This window comes from Alternaria conjuncta (genome assembly GCF_024043145.1).
Source record: "Alternaria conjuncta strain BMP 0040 chromosome Unknown scaffold_19, whole genome shotgun sequence".
Classification (NCBI taxonomy): Eukaryota; Fungi; Ascomycota; class Dothideomycetes; order Pleosporales; family Pleosporaceae; genus Alternaria; species Alternaria conjuncta.
In genome coordinates, this window is record NW_026250108.1 from 247,345 (window position 1) to 273,948 (window position 26,604).

The 26,604-nt window shown below is 49.7% G+C and overlaps 10 protein-coding genes across 10 annotated transcripts; 5 read left to right on the plus strand and 5 right to left on the minus strand.

Annotated features, from left to right (window-relative positions):
• Positions 1–5,538: 5,538 nt before the first annotated feature.
• On the minus strand, positions 5,539–6,184 carry J4E85_009836 (uncharacterized protein; the record flags this gene model as incomplete). The annotated part of the gene is made up of 2 exons (XM_051474054.1): positions 5,539–5,609; positions 5,662–6,184. 2 exons carry the CDS (start codon positions 6,182–6,184, stop codon positions 5,539–5,541), a joined length of 594 nt encoding a protein of 197 aa, XP_051322131.1.
• Positions 6,185–6,829: 645 nt separating this feature from the next.
• J4E85_009837 (uncharacterized protein) lies at positions 6,830–7,839 on the plus strand (the record flags this gene model as incomplete). Its single annotated transcript, XM_051474055.1, has 2 exons — positions 6,830–6,895; positions 6,946–7,839. The coding sequence occupies 2 exons, from the start codon at positions 6,830–6,832 to the stop codon at positions 7,837–7,839; spliced, it is 960 nt and encodes a 319-aa protein (XP_051322132.1).
• Positions 7,840–8,265: 426 nt separating this feature from the next.
• Positions 8,266–9,231, plus strand: J4E85_009838 (uncharacterized protein; the record flags this gene model as incomplete). The annotated part of the gene is made up of 2 exons (XM_051474056.1): positions 8,266–9,177; positions 9,226–9,231. The coding sequence occupies 2 exons, from the start codon at positions 8,266–8,268 to the stop codon at positions 9,229–9,231; spliced, it is 918 nt and encodes a 305-aa protein (XP_051322133.1).
• A 462-nt stretch (positions 9,232–9,693) lies between these two features.
• On the plus strand, positions 9,694–11,406 carry J4E85_009839 (uncharacterized protein; the record flags this gene model as incomplete). Its single annotated transcript, XM_051474057.1, has 1 exon — positions 9,694–11,406. One exon carries the CDS (start codon positions 9,694–9,696, stop codon positions 11,404–11,406), a length of 1,713 nt encoding a protein of 570 aa, XP_051322134.1.
• A 249-nt stretch (positions 11,407–11,655) lies between these two features.
• J4E85_009840 (uncharacterized protein) lies at positions 11,656–12,711 on the minus strand (the record flags this gene model as incomplete). The annotated part of the gene is made up of 1 exon (XM_051474058.1): positions 11,656–12,711. One exon carries the CDS (start codon positions 12,709–12,711, stop codon positions 11,656–11,658), a length of 1,056 nt encoding a protein of 351 aa, XP_051322135.1.
• A 2,905-nt stretch (positions 12,712–15,616) lies between these two features.
• J4E85_009841 (uncharacterized protein) lies at positions 15,617–16,909 on the minus strand (the record flags this gene model as incomplete). Its single annotated transcript, XM_051474059.1, has 3 exons — positions 15,617–16,501; positions 16,551–16,732; positions 16,789–16,909. The coding sequence occupies 3 exons, from the start codon at positions 16,907–16,909 to the stop codon at positions 15,617–15,619; spliced, it is 1,188 nt and encodes a 395-aa protein (XP_051322136.1).
• A 1,046-nt stretch (positions 16,910–17,955) lies between these two features.
• Positions 17,956–19,355, minus strand: J4E85_009842 (uncharacterized protein; the record flags this gene model as incomplete). The annotated part of the gene is made up of 4 exons (XM_051474060.1): positions 17,956–18,033; positions 18,097–18,196; positions 18,244–19,014; positions 19,063–19,355. The coding sequence occupies 4 exons, from the start codon at positions 19,353–19,355 to the stop codon at positions 17,956–17,958; spliced, it is 1,242 nt and encodes a 413-aa protein (XP_051322137.1).
• Positions 19,356–19,761: 406 nt separating this feature from the next.
• Positions 19,762–20,679, plus strand: J4E85_009843 (uncharacterized protein; the record flags this gene model as incomplete). The annotated part of the gene is made up of 2 exons (XM_051474061.1): positions 19,762–20,294; positions 20,352–20,679. 2 exons carry the CDS (start codon positions 19,762–19,764, stop codon positions 20,677–20,679), a joined length of 861 nt encoding a protein of 286 aa, XP_051322138.1.
• A 2,776-nt stretch (positions 20,680–23,455) lies between these two features.
• On the plus strand, positions 23,456–25,275 carry J4E85_009844 (uncharacterized protein; the record flags this gene model as incomplete). The annotated part of the gene is made up of 3 exons (XM_051474062.1): positions 23,456–23,714; positions 23,768–23,997; positions 24,052–25,275. 3 exons carry the CDS (start codon positions 23,456–23,458, stop codon positions 25,273–25,275), a joined length of 1,713 nt encoding a protein of 570 aa, XP_051322139.1.
• A 160-nt stretch (positions 25,276–25,435) lies between these two features.
• Positions 25,436–26,144, minus strand: J4E85_009845 (uncharacterized protein; the record flags this gene model as incomplete). Its single annotated transcript, XM_051474063.1, has 2 exons — positions 25,436–25,680; positions 25,745–26,144. The coding sequence occupies 2 exons, from the start codon at positions 26,142–26,144 to the stop codon at positions 25,436–25,438; spliced, it is 645 nt and encodes a 214-aa protein (XP_051322140.1).
• Between the last annotated feature and the right edge of the window lie 460 nt (positions 26,145–26,604).

Here is a 26,604-nt window from a genome sequence, read left to right on the forward strand (position 1 = left end):
TAAGATAGAAGTAACTTTTAACCTCTTTAGATCTTCTTATTAAAAGAGGCCTTTATTTCTTTTTTATATACTTACTATTACTACTTAGTTAGAACTTTAAGCGCGTTTAGAGAGAGAATATATAATAGTTTTAGACCTTATGCTCTACTAGACTAATATTAGCCTAATACTTCTACTATATATATTTACCTCTAATAGCTTTTACTTAAAGCTCTCTACTATAATAATATTATTATTCTATATACCTCTATTATTAACGTATATATTTTTTTTTTTTTTTTTTTTATTTAGAGTCTTAAGCTTTTACTTATTAGAGTATATTACTATTCTATTATAATTTTATATTTTAAGTAATAATATACTTTACCTTATACTTATAATTAGTAATAAAGTAATTAAAAAAATCTATTTTTTTAGTATATAGTAGATAGTATAATTTAAACTTATACTCTTAGAACTCTATATTTCTAATATTAGTGCTTTCTAATCTTAAACGCTAACTAAAGCTTTTCTATATTAAACGCTAACTAGAGCTTTACTAGAGCTAAACGCTAGCTTAACTCTACTATCTTAGTATAGAAGCTTTACTAAAGTTTTACTAACTAGAGCTAAACACTAACTTAGTAACTAGGCGTACTAAGGCTAACTAATACGCTACTATAGAATAGCATCTAAAAAGCCTTACGCCTATTAGCTACGTAGAAAAATACCTATATAGAACTTAGGTATAACTTTGCGTATATTACGTCTATCTAGTAGTAACGCAATTTATTACATATACATTAGTTAACTTAAGTAGTAAGATATTATAGAACTTTAGATAATTATAGAGAAACTATAGAAGTAGAAGACTTTATAAGCTAATACTACGTAATATAGCTATAGATAATTCTATAGTTAAGAAGGCACTAAATAGTGTAGTTAAAAAGCTATTTATATATAATAATTAAAATTCTATAATATATATTTTTCTAGTATATAGTAGTAAAATCTAATACTAGTAGAAACTTACTATATTAAAATAGCTACTATAATAAATACACGCGTCTAGTGTAAGAGAACTAGAAAGTATATAACCTTTACTAATATTTTAGTAAGTACTATTATCTATTATATCTACTAACTAAAAAGTATATATAAGTTACTATATATCTAGAACGTTCTCTAGGTATATCTAGGTTACCTTAACTCTAGAAATAACTCTTAGAGTTATATTACTAATAATATATTAATAAGTATATTACTATAAGAATAAAGTAAAAAAGTTATACTTATTAGTATCTAGAGCCTTAAGCTTCTAAGAGAGTCTACGCAGAACTAGGCTAAGCGTTATACTTTTTATAATAAATTAAAAGCCTTATATTATATAAAGGCTAGGCTTACTACTAGTTATAAGCTATTATAGTAGTAGTAGAATTAGCTTAATAAGTTTACTATAGCTAGCTTAAATAACGCGCTATTTAGAGACTTCTTAGATATTTATAATTAAGTCTAGGCTATCTTTCTATAGATATAAGCCTTTCTTTCTATAAGTGTATAAACTCTTCTCTTATCTTCTAAAATAACTCTAGATTAAATTAGTTAACTAATGTAGACGCGCGCGCGCGCGCTTATAATAAGTAACTTTAATAATATATAGTAAAGAATAATAATAGAGAATTAGAGAAATAGATATAGTAGATATTAATATAAAAAAGTAGATTAGTAAGGCGTATTAGTAAGAAAGAAAAAGAGATAAGTTATTATTATTATTATTAGTATTTACGTAGTTATACTTATATTATAATAACGTAATTAAATTATAAACCTAAATACTAAGTACTAAGTGCTAAGTAATAAGTAAATACTACTACTCTATATACCTAAAACTATAGTAAATTAACGTATATATAAAACTCTTATAATAATACTATAACACTATAATATAATATATATAGTAAATATAACTATAACTAGTATAGAAGTTTATAAAAAGTTATAAAGCTTTATAAAACTTTATAAAGCTTTATAAAAGTTTTAGTATAAGTATAAAGTAAGTAAAATATAGTAAATAAATTAGTAAAATATAATTACGCTAAAGAGCTAAAATATTATCTTTTATAATACTATACTTTTTTATTAATACTATATATAAATTAGACCTAATAAATATAATAGTATTAAAAAGAACTTATACTTTTTATTATATCTAATATTATAATAAAGTAAAATAGTAGTATTATAGTACTAATAAGTAAACTTTACTAAAGTTATAATTTAAAATACTTATTTACTAAAAGTTTTACTATTTTTTTTTAGATACTTTATAAAAGCTTTACTATAAGTATTATATAATTAGCTTTTATTAGCTAAAAAGTTTAGTTTATACACTAGCTTTATAATTAGCTAAAAAGTTTTTAGAAGCTATAAGAACTTATAAGTAAGGTTTTTTATAGAGCGTCTAATTTATAAGATAAGAGTACGTTAACCTGCTGCAGCACATCTAGGTAGCTATCGCGCACGCAATGTTATCGTTTCAACCTAAAAGCGGGGGATTCTCTGCAACTATGTTAGTTCCTAAGGACTGAGGTCGAGATGAATGATTACCTATGCATTTCGGCATGGAGGTAGGCGGCGTTAGCAGGAGCGGCTGCCGAGGTTGCCGAACCTTGGCCGAGTCGAAGCCGTCCACGGTGCTCAGGTGGCTTCATTTAAAAGCGTCCTCCTTCCATCGCTTCACCTCCTTAACTACGTATGAACACACGGGTTGACTGCTCTTGCTGCTTATCGATGCATTGCGGGGACTGTTCAGTACTCGCTGCTACCTGAATTAGGCTTCATGATCCCCTGCCACCAATTGGCGTACGTCGCACCATCGACCACCTGTAAAGCTACTGATATGGGCAAATATCTTTGTTCGGGAGTCCTTCGAATCGTAAGAGAAGGGCAGGCCGCAGGAATGGAAGTTGAGGCTGATCGGGATAGACGCAGGCAGGCAGTTGCTATGGGCTCTCAGCAGCCTGCACTGCCCCGCTCGATCTGACGCCTCAGGCTACAAAGATGAGCCACTTACTGGCAGCCTATTCAGAAGGATATTCCTCCTTTAAATCGCGCTTTCTTTGTCCATGATTTCCCATATACCAGCACTTCTACTAAAGTTGAGCTCAATACCTCTACACTGAAATGGGGACAAGCCTGCCGCCGTCGGCCAATCAGAGTTATGCATATCCCGCTGCCACCTGGACATATTTCAAGCACACACGTCTCAACCATCACGCGCCTTCTATCCGTCTGGTCCGCCTACAACCCTCCAAGTCGTCAGACGGCTCCATACAATGCCATCTGCGACATGCTTCGACCGCGAGCACTTACCTCTGCCTGTCCTATGTTTGGGGCACTGAGGCAAGCTACAAATGGATTCGCGTAAATGATCAGCGGTTTCGCCTTCGACAGAACCTGTACGACTTTCTGGAACAGGCAAGGCAGAAGCCGCAGTGGCAGTCTCAATGGTTCTGGATAGACGCCATTTGTATAGACCAGAGTCATGCTATCGAGAGAAACCATCAGGTTAAGCAGATGGGAGATATCTTTGCAGGGGCGGTGCAGATCGTAGCGTGGCTCGGTATGCATGAGGGAATCGTCACCTTCTTAAAGACGTCAAAAGTCCTGAAGGAGACAGCCGAAGCTCAACAAAGGTCGTCGAGAACATGGAGGCAAAGAGCAGGAATTATAAATAAGCGGAAAGATCGAGGCGTTACGCGTAGAAATGCTGTTACATTCCGCCAATTCTGTTACGCTGAATACTGGGATCGTGCCTGGATCACTCAGGAGATCGCCCTTGCCCGCCACATTACTTTCATGGCCGGAGAGACAAGCTTACCAGCAACATCAATTTCTTTCGACCTTGACGATACTTGCAACCACCGTGTTGCTGCATTGGATCCAAGAACCACGCCAGAGCTTCGAGGCAGGAGCTTGATTTACCTCATACAACGGTTCAATGACAAAAGATCGGGCGTGGCACGCGACCGTATCTTTTCGCTACTCTCATTGTGTGGCGACGGCTCAGATGTGCTCGTGGACTATGACGTTACTGACGTTGAAGTCGCTATCAGTGTTCTGGGTTCTTGCAAACGCTCGTTCTGCCTGTGCTCGATAGGCATAGTTACATCGGTTCTGGGAGTTCAAGCACAGCTGCCGTTCTCAGTAATTGCCAGGAATTCACATTTAGAGTATGCATCGATAACTCTACCGATGGAAAGCCAGGCACCACTGTCTTATGACCGTAGGGGCGCACCATATGTGCGGTATCAGCGATATTCAAAAACCTGGCTCTTCACGCTGTGGGCTGGTCTTCTTTGCGAATCATACGATGGAAAACTCCAAATATATACTGACACCCTGGAGACGGCAACTTCAATTTTATATCAGTATGAAAACCTGCAGGATGGTTTCAATATCTCGCCTAGAGAATGCCGAATCTCACCAAACGAGTCGTCTTGTACTGCAATCTTCTCTCTGCCGCTTCTGTATAGAATCATGAAGTTTCATCGACCACTTCCGCTGTGCTGTGGGCGAGTGATTAATGAAGGAACAACGTCGTCGTGGCCATCTAGTCAGCCTGCATGGAGTTTGTACGGCTGAGAGGTATTTGTTATCATACATCAATACATTTTCTCTTTTGGATCAAGGCCTGCTTACTGGGTGGATGTGCTCAGGCTCAGCGTCAACACGTGCCTATCACCATTCATCTACCAATACATCGTGTCGTGGTATTGTCATCCTTTCCGAATCGACTCATGCGCAGTGTATTCCTCATAATACTTGAGAAGCAACTCGTACGACTCATTTGTCGTTTACTCATCTCGACTGACAAGACCTTGCTTCGACCTCCACCAGTCGGCGTCTTCGTCCCAATTTATCCTGTCGCGGAGATGCTCTCGTATTTCCTCCCGTGTGAAACATACAGGGCACGGCGTAGCATCGTTGATCTCATTCCAATGCCTGCCACCCGTCTTATTGGCGGCAATCTGCTTTGATTCGGGGACGTTCAACTTATTGTATCGCTCTCGTAAGCGTTTCTCTTCGTCCCAGAGCCAGCGGCCGCTGCCATAGTGGTGGAAATGCTCGTATCCATCTTTTGAAGCGGTTGTGGTGCGGTTGTGACGGACAGAGACTTGTTGGTGTCTAAGCTGTAATAATGAGGAAGCAGCGAATCTTAGAATATTGCCCGCAGGGCGATATCTATAGCACAAAAAAGACATGGTAGTGGGATATCCTGCGGTTCATGCGGCACCGTCGGTGTCGTTTGTTGTTCACTGCTCTTGCATGCGGCGTAGCAAGCTTAGCGAGTGCCTCGATCCTTCAGAGGCCTCTTGGCCCGTCGGATGAGCATTGACAACAACCTTCAAGGGTGACAATCGACAGACTGTCAGGAACACAATATCGCATTGTTAAAATCTATATCACTCCAAGTCGACGGAAGATCGTCGCTGTCAGAAACTCCGTAAACGCCATGCTTGCTCACATCAACATTATCCTCCGTCTCCGCGTGCCACCCTATTCGTCATCGAGTATCGAGCTGGCCAGCGGGCCAAAGAAAGGTACTTCGTATCGATCGAGCGTTGCAGCTGTTTCTCTATTAGCAGACTGGCCTGTGTGCCACTTACAACGTAGACTCACCATCCAAATATGCCCTCCAAGTCAACCACCCTATCCCCGCCAAATCTCCGATAAACAGCACCCAGGAGATAAAGCTCGACCAGCTGAAAATGATATGCACCACAAAAACGAAGGCGAACAGCAAGCTGCTTTGCCATGCATGGAACCGTACATAGTCGCTTTGGTGCTCTAGAACCAGCAGTAACACACCGCCCGCTGGTGGTAGTAGAAGGTATGCCAGGCACGCTTCATAGTCCAGTCGCCAGCCCAAAGACGTTGTGAACATGTCTACATCCTCGCGGGAACGGCCGAAGCCTGTGCTCCGCGAAGGCTGATCCCATGCTATGCGCTCTGTATCGGGTTCTGCGGGCGGCGATATGGGCGATTGACCTTGGAAGTAGTCATGCTGTTCGTATGCGCGTGTGGTGGGCGATGTGATGTTACGTGTGCGGTCGATAGATGTCCTCGGCGAGTGGACGGGCGGTGGAGAGAGGGCGCGTGACGATTCGGGAATGTCTTGGTATGGGGCGAAGTTCGCGGCCATTGTAGTTTCCTTACTTGGAAGACGTGTGCAGTATGTGAGGAGCTTGTCGCTCAATTCCTGGGTATTGCGAAGTTTGGTGCAAGAGATAGGGCTGACGCAGAGGCAGGTGTAACCGGGGCTGTGACGTTTACAGGGATCCGAGCTCGAGATGGGCCGGGGTTCTGCCGCTGGCACGTGAATGATCGCTCTCGGCCATCTCCGCCGTGTCACTTCGCTGCAGGAACCTGGAACAGTCATGCTGTGCGACGTCTCTAGAGAACGACGGCTCACACAGCTGTCGAGTACCTCGCAGTGAACAGCATGCTAACGCAAGTGCGACGAGTTAATGTTGAGTGAGGAAACGCCGTTTTCCCGTCGCTGCCTCGAGGTCGCACTCTCCTTATGTCACAGGGACATCAGATTCCGCCTCCGGTCAACCTTTATTTCGCCATGTGTCGTCCTACCTCACTCCACATCCTGTACGGTTGGAACCACGTATAAAGTTGAACGTTGAAGTACTTGTTGGCATTCATTCACACCGCTCACACTGCACTTCGGTAAACTTTGCGCTTATTCCGTCGTTCCCCGAAACTTCAACGCCACAGAACACCGCGTTGTCACACTTCAACTCACAAACCCTCTTACAAACAGAATACATCCATCAACATGTGCATCGCTATACTTACGACCGCGCACCCAGACTACCCGTTCATTCTACTCAACAATCGAGACGTACGTTTGTTGGGCTTCAATGTTTCTCTCTCACAACTAATGCAGACCAGGAGTATCTTCACCGTCCAACGGCAGAAGCAACATGGTGGCCATCTCCAGATACGCAAGTCCTAGGAGGCTATGATCTACACCGCCCTGCTCATGGCACCTGGCTGGGGGTAACTCGTCAAGGTCGAATCGCAGTATTGACCAACTACCGTGAAGAGGACCAAACCATCGTTGAAGGAGCGCGAAGTAGGGGATTGATTCCAAACGCTTGGCTGAAGATCGATCCAAAGAAAGGGGAGAGTACAGAAGGTTTCGCGAAACGAATGATTGAAGAGGATGGTGTCGAAGGTGTAGGAGGGTTCTCACTCTGCTATGGATTCATCCAGGATGTCGTCAAAGAAGAAGGAAAAGGCCTAGCGATCGTCAGCAACCGCACTCCAGACGTTCACGGTGTGGTTCACCTCCTACAAACGCCAAACGAAACTCGAGCTCTCAGCAACGCCGCCTACAGTGACCGCAGCTGGCCCAAAGTAACAAACGGAGAAGCCTGGACGCGCACCGCAATTGCGGAATCTGTTGCCGCCAATGAAACCCGCGATCAGCTTATCAATCGTCTTCTTGACATCCTGACCACGGACACCATGCCCCGACAGAAAGAGAACGAGGAATGGGACATGTATCTCAACCAGCTACGCCACAGCATCTTTATACCGGCCATCGGAAGAGACCATCTGGAAGAGCACAAGATGCCTGCGCATGAGATAGGCGACGTGGTCAAGGCGAAGGCGGTGGACGCTACGAGTGGGTGCTATGGTACACAGAAGAATATCGTAGTGCTCTGCGACAAGGAGGGCAAGGTGACGTATTTCGAGAGGACGCTGTATGACGGCGACGCGAAGCCGATTGAGAAAGGTAAGGGGGACAGAGTATTTGACTTCACGATTGAGGGATGGTAAGACGATTATGGTGACAGCTCATCGGTGGTAGAGTCTTCAATGCATTCACTTCCGTCTCAACTTCAGCATTGATATGCTCCATTAATATTGTGTCAATTATTACCTCTTTTCCGGCCAGGGCAGTCCTCTCTAGTAGCTGCCCGCAAATCTTCATCTCGAAAGTTCAGGTTTCTGTTGCAAACGCGCCAGCGAGACCCGCCCTCTTTGATCCTTCCGTTTGCTGTCCGCGATATCGCGCTACTCATTTGGTCCGTGCAGCCATTCCCTCCGTTGCTACGCCTGACCACCCCGTCAACAACAACAGCTTGTCTCTCCAGCTGATATCGAGCGCAATCATCTCACAACAACCGCTTTCTGTCGCTTCCAGTCCGCATCAGCAATCGCGACTCACATCCCTCCGTTTCCACTCCACTACCAATCAGTACCATGTGTATCATGTGGTTCGTAGTGCACAACGACGACCCCCGCGAGCACTATATCGGTTCCGTCCACTGCGCCCATCTCGACTGCCCTGGAACTTTGGAGTTTCATAATAAGTGCGTGCTCGTAGAACCCCGTGCCGACTGCAGGGACTGTCTGAAGGCAGATGGCGATCAGGTGGATCAAGAGGTATGTTCGTATTCTGCTATTCCGCATTACGAATTGGCGTACGTAGAGGGGACGGGATGGGTCAAGGGCGCTGAGGAAGAAGATGTTGCGGCTGGAGGACAAAACCAAGAGGAGGACGATGACGAGGTCGGCTCATACCACAGCTTCCGAAGCCTCTCGGACGTCGACAGCATCACATCACACTGGCGCCTGGATCCACCAAGGCGCGCCCGAAGGAACGCTACAGCTCTGCAAGAGAACTCGCCAACACCAGCTCCATATGCGTCTCCAGCAGTCGCAGAGCCCTTCGAAACCCGCTCCGCCCACGACCCCCACGAAATGCAAGAAGTAGGCTCGCCATTCCACGAAAACGGCTCCAATCAAGACCCCAACATACCAGATGTCGCGGAAGGCCAATTCAGCGACTCACCCAACACGCTCAAACACCGCCATCTCGTCAACGGCCAGCTGAAAGAGCTGAAAAAGCTCACCAAGCGGATGTCTCGCCATCGCCGCCAGAACAGTGGACCCGGGCGCACACATCAGGGTCACCGACGTCAAAACAGTCAGGCGGCCGGTAATGTAGTCGCCGCGCAGCTCTATAGATTTGCGATGGGCGGGGATGTAGTGCCTCAAGGTCTGCCAGGAGGTCATGTGCCGTCGTACTTGGGAGTGCCTCAACCAGGCCAGGCGCCGACGTGGGTTTGGGGACCGGTTCCGCCGCCTCATCTGAGGGGGATGTATCCGCCTGTAAGTTATGTTGTATGTTGATCTAATGATACTTGCTGACATGTATAGTTCTAGGGGTGATGAGATGGTGGAAGATATGTGACTGTGTAGGGAGTTGAGAAGGCTTCGCAGGAAGATGGGACGAAAGGGTGGACGATTTTGTATTGCACTTTTGTTTTGTAAAGGAACGAACATTTACCCCAAGGAGTCTACATTGCCTCCGTACGTTGTGACATGTCGCTTTTCACACTGATGTAGGCTTCTCACGGCACGATGGAGGAAAGACGAGGTTAGCATGCACGTGTCTAGCCTTGGCACGCTACAGGTGACAGGGAGTTAGTGACGTCTTGTAGATCTCTCGGCAACTCTAATCAACAAACACCGATCCGCAGTTCAACCTCCGCACCCGTTTTCGCGACAATCTGACCGCACTTAGTGTCTCGTGTCATATGTTCAGAGAGCAGAGCCATAATCTTCATCCTTCCTGCTCGACCGATCACGCGCCTTCCCGATCCACTTCGCACACATTCAGCCGTCATGGCGTCCCTTCCGCCTCAGCGCCCCGCGTCGCAACATAGACCCTCACCTCCTGCGGAATCGTCGTCTTCACAGCAGGAGCAAGCAGATCGGGCGAACAGTTTCTCTGGGCAGTCGGTAGATTCGCAGACGCTGCTACTCAACACGCCATCTACTCAGTCAGCCTCTTCTACGCCGCAGGAACAGACCGAGGTACCCACACAGACCACCGCGCCACAATTAGAGGAAGACGACGAACCGCGAAGATGCTGGATTTGCTTCAACGACGAGACGGAAGACGACGAAACGACATCGGAGTGGAAGTCGCCTTGCGCCTGCTCACTAGTAGCGCACGAGAGGTGTTTGCTAGACTGGATAGCGGATATGGAGGCGCCCAGCTCACGACGGCGGGCGGGTAAAGCAGCAGGGCAGATATTATGTCCTCAGTGCAAGAGCGAGATCAGGATAGAGCGGCCGAGGAGCTACGTGGTGGACATGGTTCGGGGCGTCGAGAAGCTTACGGGTAACCTCCTGCTTCCGGGCTTCGCACTCGTCACAGGCACAGCGCTCTACTCGACACTGACGCTATCCGGGACGGCAACGATATACCAGATATTTGGCACGCAAGATGCGCTACAAATTCTCGGTCCGCTCTACGAGACCCCGAGTCGGTCGGTGAACTCGGTGACATTGCAGTGGCTAGAACATCTGAGGCAGCACTGGAGGTTGGATCTTGGATTGCCATTGATTCCGACAGTTTTAGTCGCAAGCCGAACGTCATTCGCCGACTCCTTCCTCCCCTTCCTTCCGCTCATTTTCTTCGTTAGCTCCGGACAGCCAGGCGATGACATGCTACAACTGCAGTGGCCACCGAGCGCCGCGTTTACCTTCGCCGCACTACCATATCTTCGAGGGTTCTACAACGCATACTACGAGCGTGTGTGGCTTCCACGAGAGCAGCAGTGGCTGAAGGAAATCCAGCCCCGAGCTGGCGAAGACACAACCGCAGATGCCCAAGTGCAACACGACCACGACCATGACCACGACCACGGAGGTGACGAGGATGTGATTGAAGAAGTAGAGATAGAACTCGACTTCGACATCTTCGCAGACTGGAATAACAATGGCGAAGCCGACAACGATGACAATGACGATGACGACGACGCGCACGAACATCCCCCCGTACCCGTCGCGCGAGGCCCAGCAGGACCCATCGACGCGCCACCGCAAGACGATCAGGACGACGCAGAGATGCCTGATCTCGTCGATGTCGAACCTCAGCAACACGCAGCACCTCCGCCCAACATCCCCATGCAACCCGCCGCACCCCGACCCCGACGTGTCCGACGCGAACGCGGCGTAACTTTCTCCACCACCTCCCTCGCAGATACCATCCTCGGCGCCCTCATCTTCCCCACAATTGCCGCCGCCATGGGCGAGATCCTCAGACTCAGCTTACCCAGCTCATGGGTCACACCTCCGACTGGCGCACCAGCGACATCCTGGCTCGGTGGATGGATCAACACGGGTGGAAAGGCAGGGGGCGTAGGCAAGCCAACTGGATTCTTGCAGACGCGCTGGGGACGGAGTGTGGTTGGTGGATGTATGTTTGTTGGGTTGAAGGACATGATCATGCTGTATGTCCGGTGGAAGACGGCGCAGAACCATCGGAAGAGGGGCATTGTAGATCATGATAGGAAGAAGCCGAGGGGTGGTGCTAAGGCATCGGCTTGAGGGCGCTTGGGTTGGTTTGGGTGTTGAAGATTTAGAGTGAGCTCAGGAGTATGGGTATGTGATGATGGGACGAATGTGTTTGAGCATGTTGTGGAGTCGACCTATTCGGAGGATCTACCATTTGTATATTACATTCAATCACACTAGACTGGTATCCCAGTCACGCTGAACCATCAGCTCTCAAAAGTCCTCTTCCCAACCAAAAGTGAAGCACCTATCCCAGCCCACCCCCCTCTCCCCTGCTAAAATCTACCCAAACCTCTCCGCAGCAATCCTCCTCAAAAACTCCATAGTCCCCGCCTCTTTCTCCCTCCGTTCCGCCAGTCTCTCATTCCTCTCCGCCTCCCTCGCCCTTGCTATCTCCTCCCTCCGTATCTCTCTTTCATTCTTCTGCCGTTCTTGCTCCTTCTTCTTCTTCTTATACACATCTATCCCGTCGTCGCCCATGAGGTCCGATTCGGGTACGTCTACCTCCCCGGCTTCTTTGGCGTCGCGGAAGGAGTTTAGGGTGGATGTTACTTCGCGTTTCTTCTCTAGTTGGCGTTCGCGCGAGTTGGGATCCGCGCGGGGTACTAGGTCGTCTAGAGCCTCTTTCTGCGTTTTCCGGTCGGTTTTGCGCGCGTGCCGGATGGAGTCTATGTAGTTTGATTGGCCGTTTGCGCGGTCTTCGGTGACGAGTTCGTTGCGCAGGGTTAGGTCGTCCATGTTGGGGATTGTGGGACCGTGGCCGGTGTGTCGGGGGAGGTTTGTAGGCGGTGCGGGACCGAAGTCGTCGTCGCTTGCATCTGAGGCTTCAACCCCCTGCTTTCGTTCGTAGCTAGGCGACGCCCTCCTCCTAGACACCCCAGGAGAAATCCCACGATATGTCTGCACAGTCTCCTTCGCCGTCTTCAACATCGACGGATCATACCAGCTCCTTGCTAGCTCCCCCCGATTCCAACGACTGACGAAGCTCTTCCATCGGCCTTTTATCTCCCGCTCGTCGAGGCTGTCGAGTTGGATGGATTTTTGTATGTCGAGGTAGGATTGGAAGAGCGGTTTGTAGTCTTCGTAGTGGCGCTTTGATAGCGGCTTTGCTTTGTAGGGGAGGTCTATGGGTCGTGGTGCGGCGGGTGAGCGCGAGCGGTGGCGCTTGTGTCGGTGGGTGTCGTCGTCGCGACGGGGGGAGCGCGAACGGTGGGAACGATGCGAGCGATGGTGTTTCTTGTGGGCGCGCGGTTCACGAGCGTCGGAATCCGGGTGAGACCGCGATTGTGTTGGTAATTGCGCGGTGGAGGCTTCGGGTGTTTGGCTGCGGCGCGGCATGGTGGAGGTTTGGTGGTGGAAAGTTAATGTGGAGTCGCGAGAGAAGTTCACATGTCATAGCGGGCCGCTTCCGCGCCGTGGATGCACCCCAATCCAAGGAAAAGCTGAACACCCTAGAGCCTACATTGATTTTACGCCTCCAAATTTGCACATCGCTGGTCTAATGTAGGCTCCAGGCCTGTTCAGTTTGTTGTTCAATTCCCACAGCGTCCAGTACCTTTATTTTTTGCTGGATTTTTGGTCATGTCAGGGAGGGAGGGAAGTCAAGAGGTATGTGTATGTGATAGTGATGGTAGGGGTAAGAAGAGGGGGGTAACTGTGCATTATCCCCCTCTTTCTATCCTTCTTCTTTCCCTTCTCTACCTACATCTCTACTACACACAAGACATCTTCTTCATCCATTCTACACCCTTCTTCATTCTACTTTCTTTCTTCTCTTCTTCCTTCTTCTCTACTTTCTCTTCTTCAATCTCGTCTCTGCTATCATATATAATAGTTAGCATTTTTGTTTCACTTGTCTTACTTACTTCAGGTTTTCCTTTTCCTGTTTGTAGATATTCCGGTATCTGTTCATGTTATTTACTTTCTTCTTCTTAATACTCTTCTTACTTACATCTATCATATCTGTATTTCTTCCTTTCCAGTTCTTTTCTTCTGCTATTTTACCCATCTTGATTCTGTTTCTATTGTTAATAGTTAGCTTTCTTTCTTTCTTTTGTTCTTCTTGGGAATTCTGAGGAACAAGAGAGGGGGATGGCATGTTTATATATGTTTTGGCTTTGACTCATAGATGTGTGCGCTAGGTTGGAGTTTGGTTGCTTATCTTCGACTTTGAAGTTGTGGGGATGGGTATTGGTTGTACCAAACTATTACTTGCGCAAACCAACGACTTCCCACAACCCTTTAGTAACCCAAATCCAGAGACGACGAGCCAACCACACCTTCCGCATTTCGAGGGAATCATACGAAAAGAAATCCTCAAGTACGGGAAGTGTCGCCCATTCAAGAACCTGAAGTCCTCTACCGCACAAACTTTGGAATCACCAGCCTCCACGACATCGGGAGTCTTGTGCCGCTGTACAATGGCATTGGCTTACTTGAATACATGGCGGACCTGTTGGCGATCCCATTGCGATGCATGCGCGGATCAAGAAGTGTACGAAGACCTGCGTTGTCATGGTTTTCGGTGACTATTGCGGAGAGGCGACGGTGTATGGATCTGGCCATCCCGACTCTAACCACCGGCGTACTTCTTTCGTTCTTTTGCGGAAAGTCTCTTTCCGCTTCCCCACTATTTGGGTCTTTCTCAAACTTGGCTCTGGCTTGCAAATTGTCAGTCTCAATATCGCGTCTTGTACAATAGGATGATCGATGTCGAACAGACTGACCTGTGATCAATGTCGGCAGTAGTGATCTTTTCAAGAACCTTACCGAGCATGCGTTCCTTACCCAGGATTAAAATTTTGGGCTTTCGATTTTCCCAAACTTGAGGAGAGATCCGGGGTGAGTACGCGTTGTATTTCCTCGGCATGGTTTCCAAAGATGCTGTAGTCGCGTTTGTTGTAGCAAGAATGAACGCATTGTACCCAGGTAATCTGCGGTTGGACTGATTCGTACCGCGGGGCCTATCTTCGCCTATTGGCCAGGGAAGCATACTCAGTGATGTGATTTCGCCTGTAAGTCGAAAGCCAGGCCCGATAAAGCATGTCAGTTTACCTGTAAGCCGAAAGCTAGGCTCGACAAAGCATACAACCTTAGGTGTTCGTCTCTCCAAATGGCCCATGCTCAAGAGATGCTTCCTGCGCGATGCAGCATACCCTGTTCATGCAGTGCCAAGCATCAGGTTGCCGCTTGACATTGCAGGCGGTACGCCAATTAGGAAAACGTGAATTTAGACCCCCCCGGCCAAACACTGCATTGAGTGGTGGCTCCCACCAATGAGGAGCAGCAGAGCGAACCATCCGGCACGAGGACGCTAGTTCCGGTGGAGCCAAACGTAAGACGAAGCAGTGGACACAGCCACGAGATGTCGCGCACAACATCATGGTGTAACAGGATGAATAGAGTGCACATCATGGCCCATCATGCAGGTATATGCATCTGGAAGGACGGGTCTTCGACAATGTCTCTTCACTCATATATAGATATCCGCGAATGCCCCTAGATAATGTCAGCACTTATCAAAGAGGCTTCTCCGGTCACTGAAACCTTTGTGATTCTCATTCCAGTCTACTGCATCTCTCGTCGCATATCTCATAGCTCGCCCTCCCTACGGAATTTCACCCCTCGTCCAGAACATCGACGTTCTTGGAACTGTTGCGCCTTACCCAACAGCATGTTCAAACTCTCCAACGAAGCTATCATTGCACTCGTCACCCTCGTCACTGGATGCCCTCCATCTATCCTCGTCATCTGGCACCTGATCAGGCGTAGGCGTTGCGTCAATTCGGACCAAAACGAACGCGGTAGGTCTTACCATATTCCCTTATGGTGTGGGCAACATGTTAATAGTCTGACAGCGGATCAACACGACCTCGTTCGTCTACCAGCCCAAATCTTTATCGAGCATGTGAACCTGCTCGTCTCGCAGCCCGGCCTCGCCTACTTACCCGATCGATCCCAAGCTCTCAATGCTGTGCACGCGCAAGTTGGGCAAAGCGCTTCTCGGGAGATATCGGATACAAGTCGCTGATGGTACGTCTGAAGACTACGCAGGTGTAACGTAGCACCAGGAAGACTGTATGTATATGCCAGAAGACGACATGATAGGGATCTGGTACCGCAGTCGACGCGATACTGGCTCATGCCAACTACATGCGAGGATGCAACTGTTGCTAGAAGACTGGGAAAGCATTGTATTCTCATATCGCACTCTCATGCTACCGTTCCACACTGCTGCCTCGCCCTACGCAACACCGGGAATCGCAACAGGTCCAACCGGCCCACTACTCGCCCCGATATTCGCTTGATGCATCGTCCGCGCACCCCATTGATCCGGGTAATCCACGGCAGTATGGAACATCTGGTAGTTGGCCCACATGATGATATCCCCCTCCTCTACCTTGGGCAACATGATGTATTCTGGCTTCAAAACACGTTCTTGGATGGGCTTAAGCCACGCTCTTATCTCCGCAACGTCATCGATGATAGTGGGTTCCTCATCTTCGCTTGACCGAACGAATGCGCGCCGGACGCAGATGCCGTGGACCATGAAAGCGCGCTCGCCTGTTACAGGGTTCACCCAGACCATGGGGTAGCGCTTGATGTCTTTTTCGTCGTAGGGTCCAAGGTCTTCCGTTGATCTCTCTTTACCTTGACTCACTAGGCCTAGACCGTGAGACTGACCTTTGCAGTCACCCATCCATTGGTAAGGGTGGGGGGCGTACTCGACCCATGAGTGGTCGGCAATCTTCTTCTCTTGCTCTGTCATCATGTCGTATGTCTGTACGTTGCTGAAGAAGGCGGTCAGACCTGGTTCAGTCTTCATGGTCATGCCACTGCCGTCGTCCCAATGTATAGTCATCTCTGGAGATGTGGGTCGCTTGATGCAGCGGAGGGTGGTGAACCAGGCTGGGTCGCGGGCGTATAGCGGTGCGTCGATATGCCAGCGTTGGAAGCGTGTGTGGCCTTGCGCGTACTCTTCTTCCAGGAGCGGCTTGTCGTGCCATGCGTGTGCGATTTCCTTTTTGATGGTCGCATCTTTGAGGCCGTAGTGGTCTGATCCTTGGTAGCCTTTGCCGATTAGACGGACGTTCTCTGCGCCGGGTATGCCGACAACATCGCGTCCTCTCTGGGACTAACTTAGCGAATCGTACCACCTGGTTGGAGGTGACTCTTACCGATAGTAGCCCACCCTGTTTGTGGAAGGTCTTCACATCGCCATGGGAATGCACATGTGGTGCTTTGGGATCGAAGCGTGTGACAAGCTCCCATTGCTTGATGGGCGCGAGGTTCTTCTGACCCTTGACAACAACAAGCTTGTGTGTCCAGATCGCGTCTGAGAGCGCTTTGACGTCGGAGTCTACAATACAACGTTAGCTAATCGAGTCGCCATCCTCATGGCGCCGGTGTGCTTACCACTGATGCTGTTCAAGTCTAGGTCATCGATCACCGCTCCAAAGTTATGCTTCTCTTTGGCAGTCTTCTCCATCTCCTTCACCGTGAAGGTGGGCTCAGGGGCCAGAATACCTGGTGCCATGATTCTTGGCCGATGTCGAGGAAAATGATGACCGGCGATCCTCCTTCTAGGCGGTGGCTTCTTGCGGTGAGTTTTGAACAGAAGAAGCGAAAGTTCGAGTGGTGAGAACGCAAAGCCCGATGTCATAAGTGTCTACACCATCAGCCTTGATCTATAATCCCCACGCCACATATATGCTCAAAGTCGAGACCATGGTCATCCACCCACTCTTACTCAACGGCCATCCCCGCATTCCCATCTAAGCACTCGGTCGTTATCAACGACCCTATCTCAGGCGCTCCATACTGTAGCAATGCATCTACCGAACGTGCGGGGAATGTTTCCCTGGGAGGCGCCCTTCGCTAAGATCCATGGACGTTATCTTATCAGCAGCCAAGGCCCGGCCGAGAGTCAGCTCATGGAAGCTGCTGCACTCGGCCGACCTCGTAATCTGTGATCTGTGTGAGCGCGGTGGCTGAATAGGCGGGTCAGTCGAAAGCAGTGGGCGTAGGTTCGCATCCGACTACGATGTCGCGAGATAGCAATCGCTGACCGGGCGGCGCACTTTCAGTGCATGGCTGATAAGTGCAGTCATCGAAACGCGAGATGCGAGATGCGCGATGCGAGATGCAGTCAGCTGCTCTCGCGATCATTGCATGTGGTGTTCGCGTCATGTGAGATAGAGCCGAGCGCATTTGCGACGCGTCGAGCTCATTGCCGAGATCTCTGGTGTGAGAACGCGCTACAGCGGTTTCGCGTTGATTTGGTGGAACCGGCGGGACATGGTCGCAGAATCATAATGGCGCATGTTGTGCAGTAGAAGAAGCTGTGATGAGGTATGGAGGAGCGCTGTAGAAGCAAACCTCATTCGGAGGGCGCGGGTGTAATCACGTGATCGTAGCATGACTCGCCACGCGTCATCGATACCTGTCGCAAGCACACGCACACGACTGACATGCACAACCTTTCACGCGTCTTGTTTGATAATGTATTGCAGATACCTCATCACGGAGCTATACTCCGCGCACAAGCTGTGTCCCAACTCTACACACACTCCCCATGGCCCCTCACCCTGAAGGATGATCGCTCGCCGCAATGTTGCACTGATGCATCACACGCGGCCCATACGACTTTGGAAACTCGGTCTGCAGGCAAGACAGTGTTAGCCTATAGTGCATCACTGGATCTTCTCGCAGGAAGAGACTTACGATGCTGTGCCATAACGCGCGGTTGTACCACAGGATGACATCCTGCTCTTGATGCGGATGCGCATGTATGTTCTCGGGTTGCAACGCCGGTCGCATGAGCCTGCTTGTAGTCAGCTTCCGAATAAGATACGATAACACGCTACTTACTTATCAAGAAACTTTCTGACCTCTCCCAAGTCTTCAACGACCGTCTCTGGCCCATCCGGGCTGCTCTTGAGATGCAGCTTCAACGCGCCTTGGCCATGCACCTGCAGCGACTTCTCACCAGTCTTCGGGTTCGTCCATACCATCGGGTACACACAAACTTTGCTCTTCTCCCATTTCGGCAGCTCGTCCAGCGGCTTCTCAAGCCCTTCGGTTTCGAGAGAGTGGCCGAGACGGGTACTGTGCGCTTTGGACATCCAGACGAACGCATGTGGTGCATACTCAATTTTGCTGTTCAGGACGATGTTCCGAGTTTCCTCATCGAGTAGCGCCAGCGCACGACTACCAGCGACCATGGCTGTAGCTCCTGGCGCCATCTTCATCTGAGTTCCAGCCTCATCCTCCCATCGCACAGTCACATCTGGGCCCTTTGGTGTTCGGACGGCTAAGAGGCATCCCACACGTGGTGGAGGAATGTCATACAAAGAGCCATCGAAATGCCATTGGTAGAAACGCGAAGCACCAGCTTCGCGCTCTTCCGCCGGAATGTGCGGTGGAAGATGGAACTCTTCGTGGTCAATACCTTGGACTTCGAAGCCCGGTGGGAAGCCAAAGTGGCCTTCTGGAACGGGCCCACGTCCAAGGATATGGACTTGTGGCTGTACCGGGATTGCTGGACGCTTAGGAATGCCGTAGAAGTCGACGCCATTGTGGTGGGTGAGAAATGGGTCGTGACCATGAGCGAAACCACCGGTTGTTTCTTCGCGGTCGAAGCTGGTACTAAGTTAGATCAGGCGATTACGGCGACGTCTAGCGACTTACTTGGCTGTAAGCAGATATTGCTGCTGCGGCTTCAGCATTTGCGGCTGCTCCTTGAACACCAACAGTTTCCACTTGTGTAACGCATCGGAAACGAACTCAAAGTCTGCATCCGTGAAGTTGTTCAAATCGATGCCGTAGATCTCGGCGCCAAAGTCTACCTGGCTACCTTCCGCGTGTTTGATGGGCACGACGCGTCCGGTGGTCGTGTCGGCATGCGGGAGATCGAGAATGGGCTTCTCTGCTTTGAGACGCAGACAGTTGGTCTCTTCGGTTATGACTGCTGTGACGACCATGGTGTTGAGTAGCTGAATAGAAAATGAGTTTGACAAGCTTTACAATACGTATGTAGAGACACACGACAATGATCGCGAGATCATCGTTGAGTATATGACATTATCGGGTCTAGCTCGGTTACATACGCCTGACCCAACAGTCCCACAATGCTTGTATGGCGACATCCCGAGCTGCGCATCCTAGTGTGGGTGCGTTGATACTACTTCGGGCTCCTATCAGCCAGGCTCGGGACCTCGGCCGAGTATCCACCTCCACCACTTTCGGAAATAGCCGCATCCTCATGAGGCTGGCTATACCGCGCGCAGATACCATGCATCGTGCATACGTTCATATACACGCCGTGTTCTTACTAGGTGCAAAGTCATCCTCGCTCACGATCAAAGACTCAACTCCCATGTTCTCACGATGATTGCTCGCACTCTCACATCCTCATACTTCAAGACGACTTCGGGTACAAACACACATTACCTACAGGGTGGTGATCCTTCTGGTCCGCTCTTAGTATGTCTACACGGGCTCGGGGGCTCTACCGAAACATTCTCGCCCCTCGTACCTTTCCTACCCCAAGCCTACAACATCGTTCTTGTCGACTTTCCTGGGTTCGGGAAGACGCCACTAGCAGGTGTCACGAAAGCACTTTCAGTTGAAGGGCTTGTTTCCGACTTGGACGATCTTATCACACATCTGACAAAGTCGGAAACTGTAGCCCCGTCCAAAGTCGTCATCGCTGGACATTCGCTCGGCGCCATTATTGCTCTGCAGTATACTGCAAGATATCCACAGTCTGTTGCAGGTCTCTTGCTCCTTGGTCCTGGTAGAGCGGCTGGTCACATCCCCGCTGTACGACAGCGCATGCTCGATCTTGCGGCCGCGGTTAGGAAGGAAGGCATCAAGTATGCAGCGGATATCGCGGCCAAGTCTAATTTCTATGACGATAGGTACGCACATGATGAGCCCAGAAGAATTCTGAGACCATGCTAACAAAGAAACTGCAGCCAAGACCGAAAGGCAGATCCAGCAGCTCGAGAGGCTGTGAGGCTCGATGTGAGCTCTGCTGATTCCGAGGCCTATGCGCAAACATGTGAAGCTATCGTAGACGGTAGCCACAAAGACCCGCCTTATCAAGGCATCACATGTCCTGTAGTCTTCGTGGCAGGAGATAAGGATATGATCAGCCCAGTGCAGCGGTCGCAAGATCTCAGTACATTGGTTGGGGGGAAAAGCTGGGTGCATGTTGTGCAAAGTGGTCATCAGCCGATATTGGAGGATCTTTCTGGCGTTGAGAAAGCTGTACAGCAACTAATGAAAGCCGTCATCGAATGAAACGTATAATTGCGCAACCCGACCACTCAAGTGATGCGCAACGTGGTTTTTATAATGTATTGAGTGACGTTGCGCTAGGTACCGGCAGGTGGAAGGAACGACTGCGAGACATTACACCAATGAGAAATCGTAATTCGCTAAATACAAAAGATCATCGAAACTATTGGTACCTGCGAAGCCCGAGGCCGAGAAAGGAAATGCAGATTGCGGCTGTTCAAACGTGGTGGCGAGGGGATTGCTCTCTTCCGAGTCATATGTAGGATGTTGGTCGGTGGTAGATCCTGGTGTGGCTGCAGGACGTAGCGAAGAGTTGCTGTCGCCATTGTTGGTCTGATAGAAGTTCCTAACGAGGGTCGAGACGTCAAATTTTGAGGCGGGTTTACCGTCACGATTACGCTTTCTTCTTCTTTGGGACAAGGTCTCGTGCGACGCTTGAGCAAGCAGAGCTTTGAGAAGTCTGACGCCTCTAACCGCAATCATACTCTCTGGGCGCCGCTGCAGGATCTCCAAAACTTCTTCAACAAGTGCACGATGCTCAGAACACTCATTCTCGTTGATCTCGCGATGTAGTACATCCAGCAAGAGGGTGATGGATGCTGCGACGGCAAATGCTTGATGAATCCACAAGGTGGGGCCATCTTCCCCGACCAAGGCCTTGTACTCCTTGACGATCGTTTTGGAGGCTGCGAGACATGTTCGGCGGGTGAATGCGAAAGCAGGATTGACGAAACTGTCCAGTAGGAAGGAACGATGAATCATGATGATCTTGTGACTCGACGTAATGGCTAGAGCACGCCGCGCCCATGGTACCCACGTGGGCCAGCTCGGATCCAACGGTGCGTTCGTCATGAAAATTGGCCTTCCACGAGTGGCCAGTTCTCGAAGTCGTGCATCCCAATGCAAGACCGTTTCGTAACGTGTGTAAGGTGTATTGCATGATACGAGGCCGTCCTGAAGCTGGGGCATGATTATCGCGATGTTGCGCAAGAATAGAGAATAGCTTGTAGTAGTAGGAACGTCCGCGTCAACGGCGGTCAAATCGCTGTCGTGGCTGTTCAGCGGTGGGGTTGATGTCGAGTATCTTGGAATGACCAGGTAACTCTCCGAGAACGGTATGCTGAACCAGTCCTGGCTGCAAAGTTGACACCAAACTCTACGGCCAGTCTCATTTGCTACGACACCTCCACTGGCGTCTGGCCCTAAGCGATGGATGCCCAAAGATTGAGCAATGCGTACAGCGGTTGCGAGATGGATGCTTTGCTTTGTGCTGAACCCTAGGAGGTGAGCTGAAACAGTTGCCGTGGCTATAGCTTGGCAAGAAAGGATGCTCAATCTACTCGTATAGTCTGCGTGGTTGAGGCAAGTGAAGATAGCTTGATACCATCGTCGCGAGAGCTTCTTTCGCTCGGCCTTGTCAAATCCCCATGATTGTGCTCGCAAATCGGGTGCGCACACAAGACTAGCGGCCAGAATAGCGAACAATAAAGCTACCCATTGGAGATTCGTAGATGATTGTTCGATTAGCCCATTATCTCTATCGTAGAAATCTCGGAGTTGCGCCTGGAAAGTAGGAACGAAGTAGCTGCCATGGTACCACAACAGGCTTTCGTGGTGGTATTCTACCAACTGTCGAACTTGGTGAGGGCTTGGAAGAAGTAGTTGAAGCACCGAAAGCTGGGACAAGTCATCAAATATGGATGAACCAACTTCAATCGGAACATCATCCGCGGGTTCGAGGGACGCGACTGTGTGACAGTGAGGCTCTTTCCTTCTTCCCCAAGCGAGGAACTCCAGTACCGTCGCGGTATCTCGAGAAACAGCAGCGTCGTCGGGCTCATCTGCGGACTCATCGGGAAGCCTATCGTTTGGTGTTTCAGGTTGCAGAGTCCCGGGCGGAGTCGCAATGTTCGTCGGGCTTCGCTGGCATGTTTCGCTTTCGAGCTGTGCGACCCGCTGTCGCAAATAGTCGAGCTCACATGATCTCTGGTCGGAAGGACGCGTTGGAGAGCTTACATCGCCATGCAAATCGTCGATACCGCACGTATCTCTTTGACCTCGTCTGATGCAGTTGTCGCAGGGTACCGTCTTACTGCACTTAACTTTCCGCTTCGCACAAGCTGCGCACGTCAACCTGCTTCGCGAATGAGACGCCATGCCGAGGCGAGATCAAGCAGACAAACCGGCGCCATAGTCGAGAAGGATGAAGTTTGCAGTGATAAACACGGAGGTTGCGGGATGGTCGCTTGGAGATAGCCCTGGAGCGAACTGATAAGCGTCGGCACTAGCGCCGGCCGACCTTCGGCTCTCATCCTCCCCATTCAGGTGGCTCACGCTTGCATATCATCCCAACGCGTCTCATTGCAGCATGAACATCTCCCATCAAATGCAGCAACACGATAGCGATATGGGCAAGGAACACATACTTATCTATGATAGCGACGAGGTATGGCCCAATCACGTCACGATGAATGATAAGATCAGCCCAGACTACCCCATCTTTTGCTCAGCGCGGTGCAACGTAAGCGCAGCTGTCTATCTTTGACACCTGCCGCCAAACGCAGCACATATATCCTGACTTCATAAGATGAGGATAGCTTGCTATTTTTGTGGAAGATCGGACTCGGACGCAACCTCGAAGTACATCGTCGATCACCTATCTTTCCGTCATCGCTTTACTCGAACGGCTGGAAATATTCATCGCTAAACGACTTTTGATGAGCTCAGAAGAAGACTGCTCGAATCACATGGGCGCATAACAAAACAGAAGCCCCTCACAATGCACTTTACAGGCAGCATACGCAGTCGCAGCCACGCGGCAAAAGAGAAGATGAAGCTTCGCATAACGCAGCCATCGAGCTGGCAACTTCCAAAGCAAAACAGCAGCATCGCACCGCCCGATGTATGGACCAATGCCGATATGGAGCCAGTACCACCGGAAAAGCGGACTTGGGGCAAGAGCGCGTTCGTAACGTACTGGTTCAGTGACCTTGTTACCATATCGACTTGGAGTTCAGGGTCCGCCATTTTCACACTTGGTAAGTGTTCGATCGTCACAGTCATCTTGAGGACATGATATTGATTGGAATAGGTCTGACAGCAACCGATGCCGTGCTCATAACGCTTGTGGCGGGTATATGCAACGCTTTGCCCACGGTACTTAACGGCGCTATCGGCTCGAACCTACATATCCCGTTCCCCATCGCGTCTCGCGCCAGCTTTGGTTACTGGTTTAGCTACTTTGCCATTGTGAGCAGAGGTGTCTTAGCTATGTTTTGGTTCGGAGTTCAAACAGCCAATGGAGGTACATGTGTGACCGCGGTACGTTATACTAAGAATGGCCCGATGGATGCGTCTCCTGACATTGCTTCCTAGATTTTGAACGCTATCTGGCCAAGCTTTCGCGATATTCCCAATCATCTACCTGCATCGGTCGGTCTTACGACGGCCGGGATGATCTCATACTTCCTGTATTGGCTCATCCAATTCCCATTCCTTCTCATCCCGACGCACAAACTACAGTACATGTTCTGGGTTAAGACAGTACTGCTACCACCCGTAGCCATCGGAATGACAGTTTGGGTCGCTGTCAAAGCAGGTGGTAATGGCACTTTCTTTACACGTCCGGCCTCGGTGCATGGCGCTGAAAGGGCCTGGCTCTGGTTATCGAGCATGACTAGCATTACCGGTGGATACAGCACCCTCGCTGTCAACATACCCGACTTCTCCCGCTTCAGCAAGGATCCCACAGCGCAGTACTGGCAGATGCCGGTAATCCCTTTCTTCAAGACTATGGTCGCTCTTATGGGGATCGTTTCTGCATCCGCAGCCCAAGAGATCTGGGGTACAGCCTATTGGACGCCCCTACAAATCATCGATACCTGGGATACGCCTGGTGGCCGGGCAGCAGCCTTCTTCTGTGCTTCCATCTGGTTGCTTGGGCAGCTTAGCGTCAACATTAGTGCGAATGCCGTCTCTTTTGCCAATGACGTCACGACGCTAGCGCCAAAGTACGTCAATGTACGTCGCGGCTCCATTCTCGTCGCTTTCATCGGCGGCTGGGCGCTATGTCCTTGGATCATCGTAGCGTCTGGCAAGGCGTTCCTTAACTTCATGAGCGCGTATGCCATCTTCATGGCGCCCATGGCAGGAATCCTCTTCACGGACTACTGGCTGGTGAAGCACAGGAAGTACGACGTCCCCGCTTTGTACGACCCAAGAGGCATCTACCGATACGGTCGCTACGGTACAAACTGGCGCGCTGTTGTCGCAACGTTCGTCACCATCATCCCTCTGTTGCCAGGCCTGGCCAACAAAGTCAATCCGGAGTTGAAGCTCTCGGCGGGTCTCCAGAATCTCTTCACGTTCAACTGGCTGTATGGGTTCTTCCTGTCCATCTTCTTGTACTACTTCTGCAATCTGTTCTTTCCTGCTCATGAAACCCTCATTCCGCGCATCGTTACTGGGTTTGAGTATCTGGATGGAATCGAAGTTGACAACGAGGCTGGGAGCTTGTCGCACGACAGCGGGGCCAAAGCTATGCCTGATGCTAAAGTATCTCCTCGGTCTTCCAGCCAAGCTCAAGACTGCAGTAACTAAAGTACTGGCGCGGAACTACATCTAGAGATATGGGGGGAAAATACGTAGCATTACTTAGATATCAGAGCCCATCACTTTCAAACGCAGGATAAGCGCCCAGTCAGCGACACCAGAGAAAATACTTGAAAGCCTGAACAACGTGAACAGCAGCTGTGTGAAATCAAAACCCGAAGTCTTCCAGTTTCTTCCCATCCTCTAGCCCCAAGGTCCAAAGGTCCACGTCGATTACTTCACCACCCCACCGAATACCACGCACCTTCCTGACCCCATGGTTCGTGAATCCCAGTCTGCGAAAGAGCCTCTTCGCCTCGTCGTTCGTATCGTCAGTCAAACCCGCAATCTCCTTCGCACCTTTCTCCTCGCGAAAGTACTTGATCAGCCCTTGTGCAGCTTCCGTCGCATATCCTGCAGAAGTAGAGATAAGAAGTCAGTATATGTCTCACATGCATTTCGTACAGCTAGGACTTACCCTTCCCATGATACCGCTCCATCATGTTGAAGCCGACATCCGGCATGGTGGGTGCTTGCTCACCTGCAACACGTCCCAGTTGCATACTAACAATCCCAATGCGTTCCAATCTCCTCTGTGAAAATGGAACTCCGGTCTCTTCGTCACCTGCAGGCGATTCTGGTTTCAAGCTGATGATGTACCGCCCATATCCAGTCGCACGAAGCTTCTCATCTCCAGAAGCGGCGATCTTTCGCGCTGCTTCGCGATCTGGTACGTCTTTGATCACGCCAGGGTACCGTCGGACAGATGGTGCGCCATGATAGAGTGCAAGAGTAAAGTCGCACTGTTCGTCAGAGGAGGGATCGAGATAGGAGAGGTAGAGACGTGAAGTCGAGATGTGGAAGTCGTATGGTGACATCTCGAGGCTAAGCAATGGTTGATCGATGCTTGGTGGTGTGCTCAAGCTTATACGCTTCCAAGCCTTATCATAAGCATATTTTCGACGCGTCGACGGAATGCTCACACCGGCCTGGAATCGGATGAGTCACCTAGGCTGACCATCCAGGCAACCAAAATGCTGAGCGCTAGGTAGTATAAGGAAGCTCGTATGTCGTGTTGCTCGCATTCTGCGTCTTCTCTTCCAGATGGAGCGGTCTTCTACATGTATCCCGGGCGACTCTACTCCGAGCTCGCTATCATTCGATCTCAAGTCCGGGAACTTTGTTCCGAGTATGCGCGCTCCTGGTCTTTCGATATTGCGACAAAGTCGGGACCCAGTCGGACATATCTGGGGAGTCAGATTCTTATCGCAGGCATGATTCAATGTATTGATGCCAGCGCGATAGCCTTACGTCGTGTCCCAAACGAGACTCAAAGAG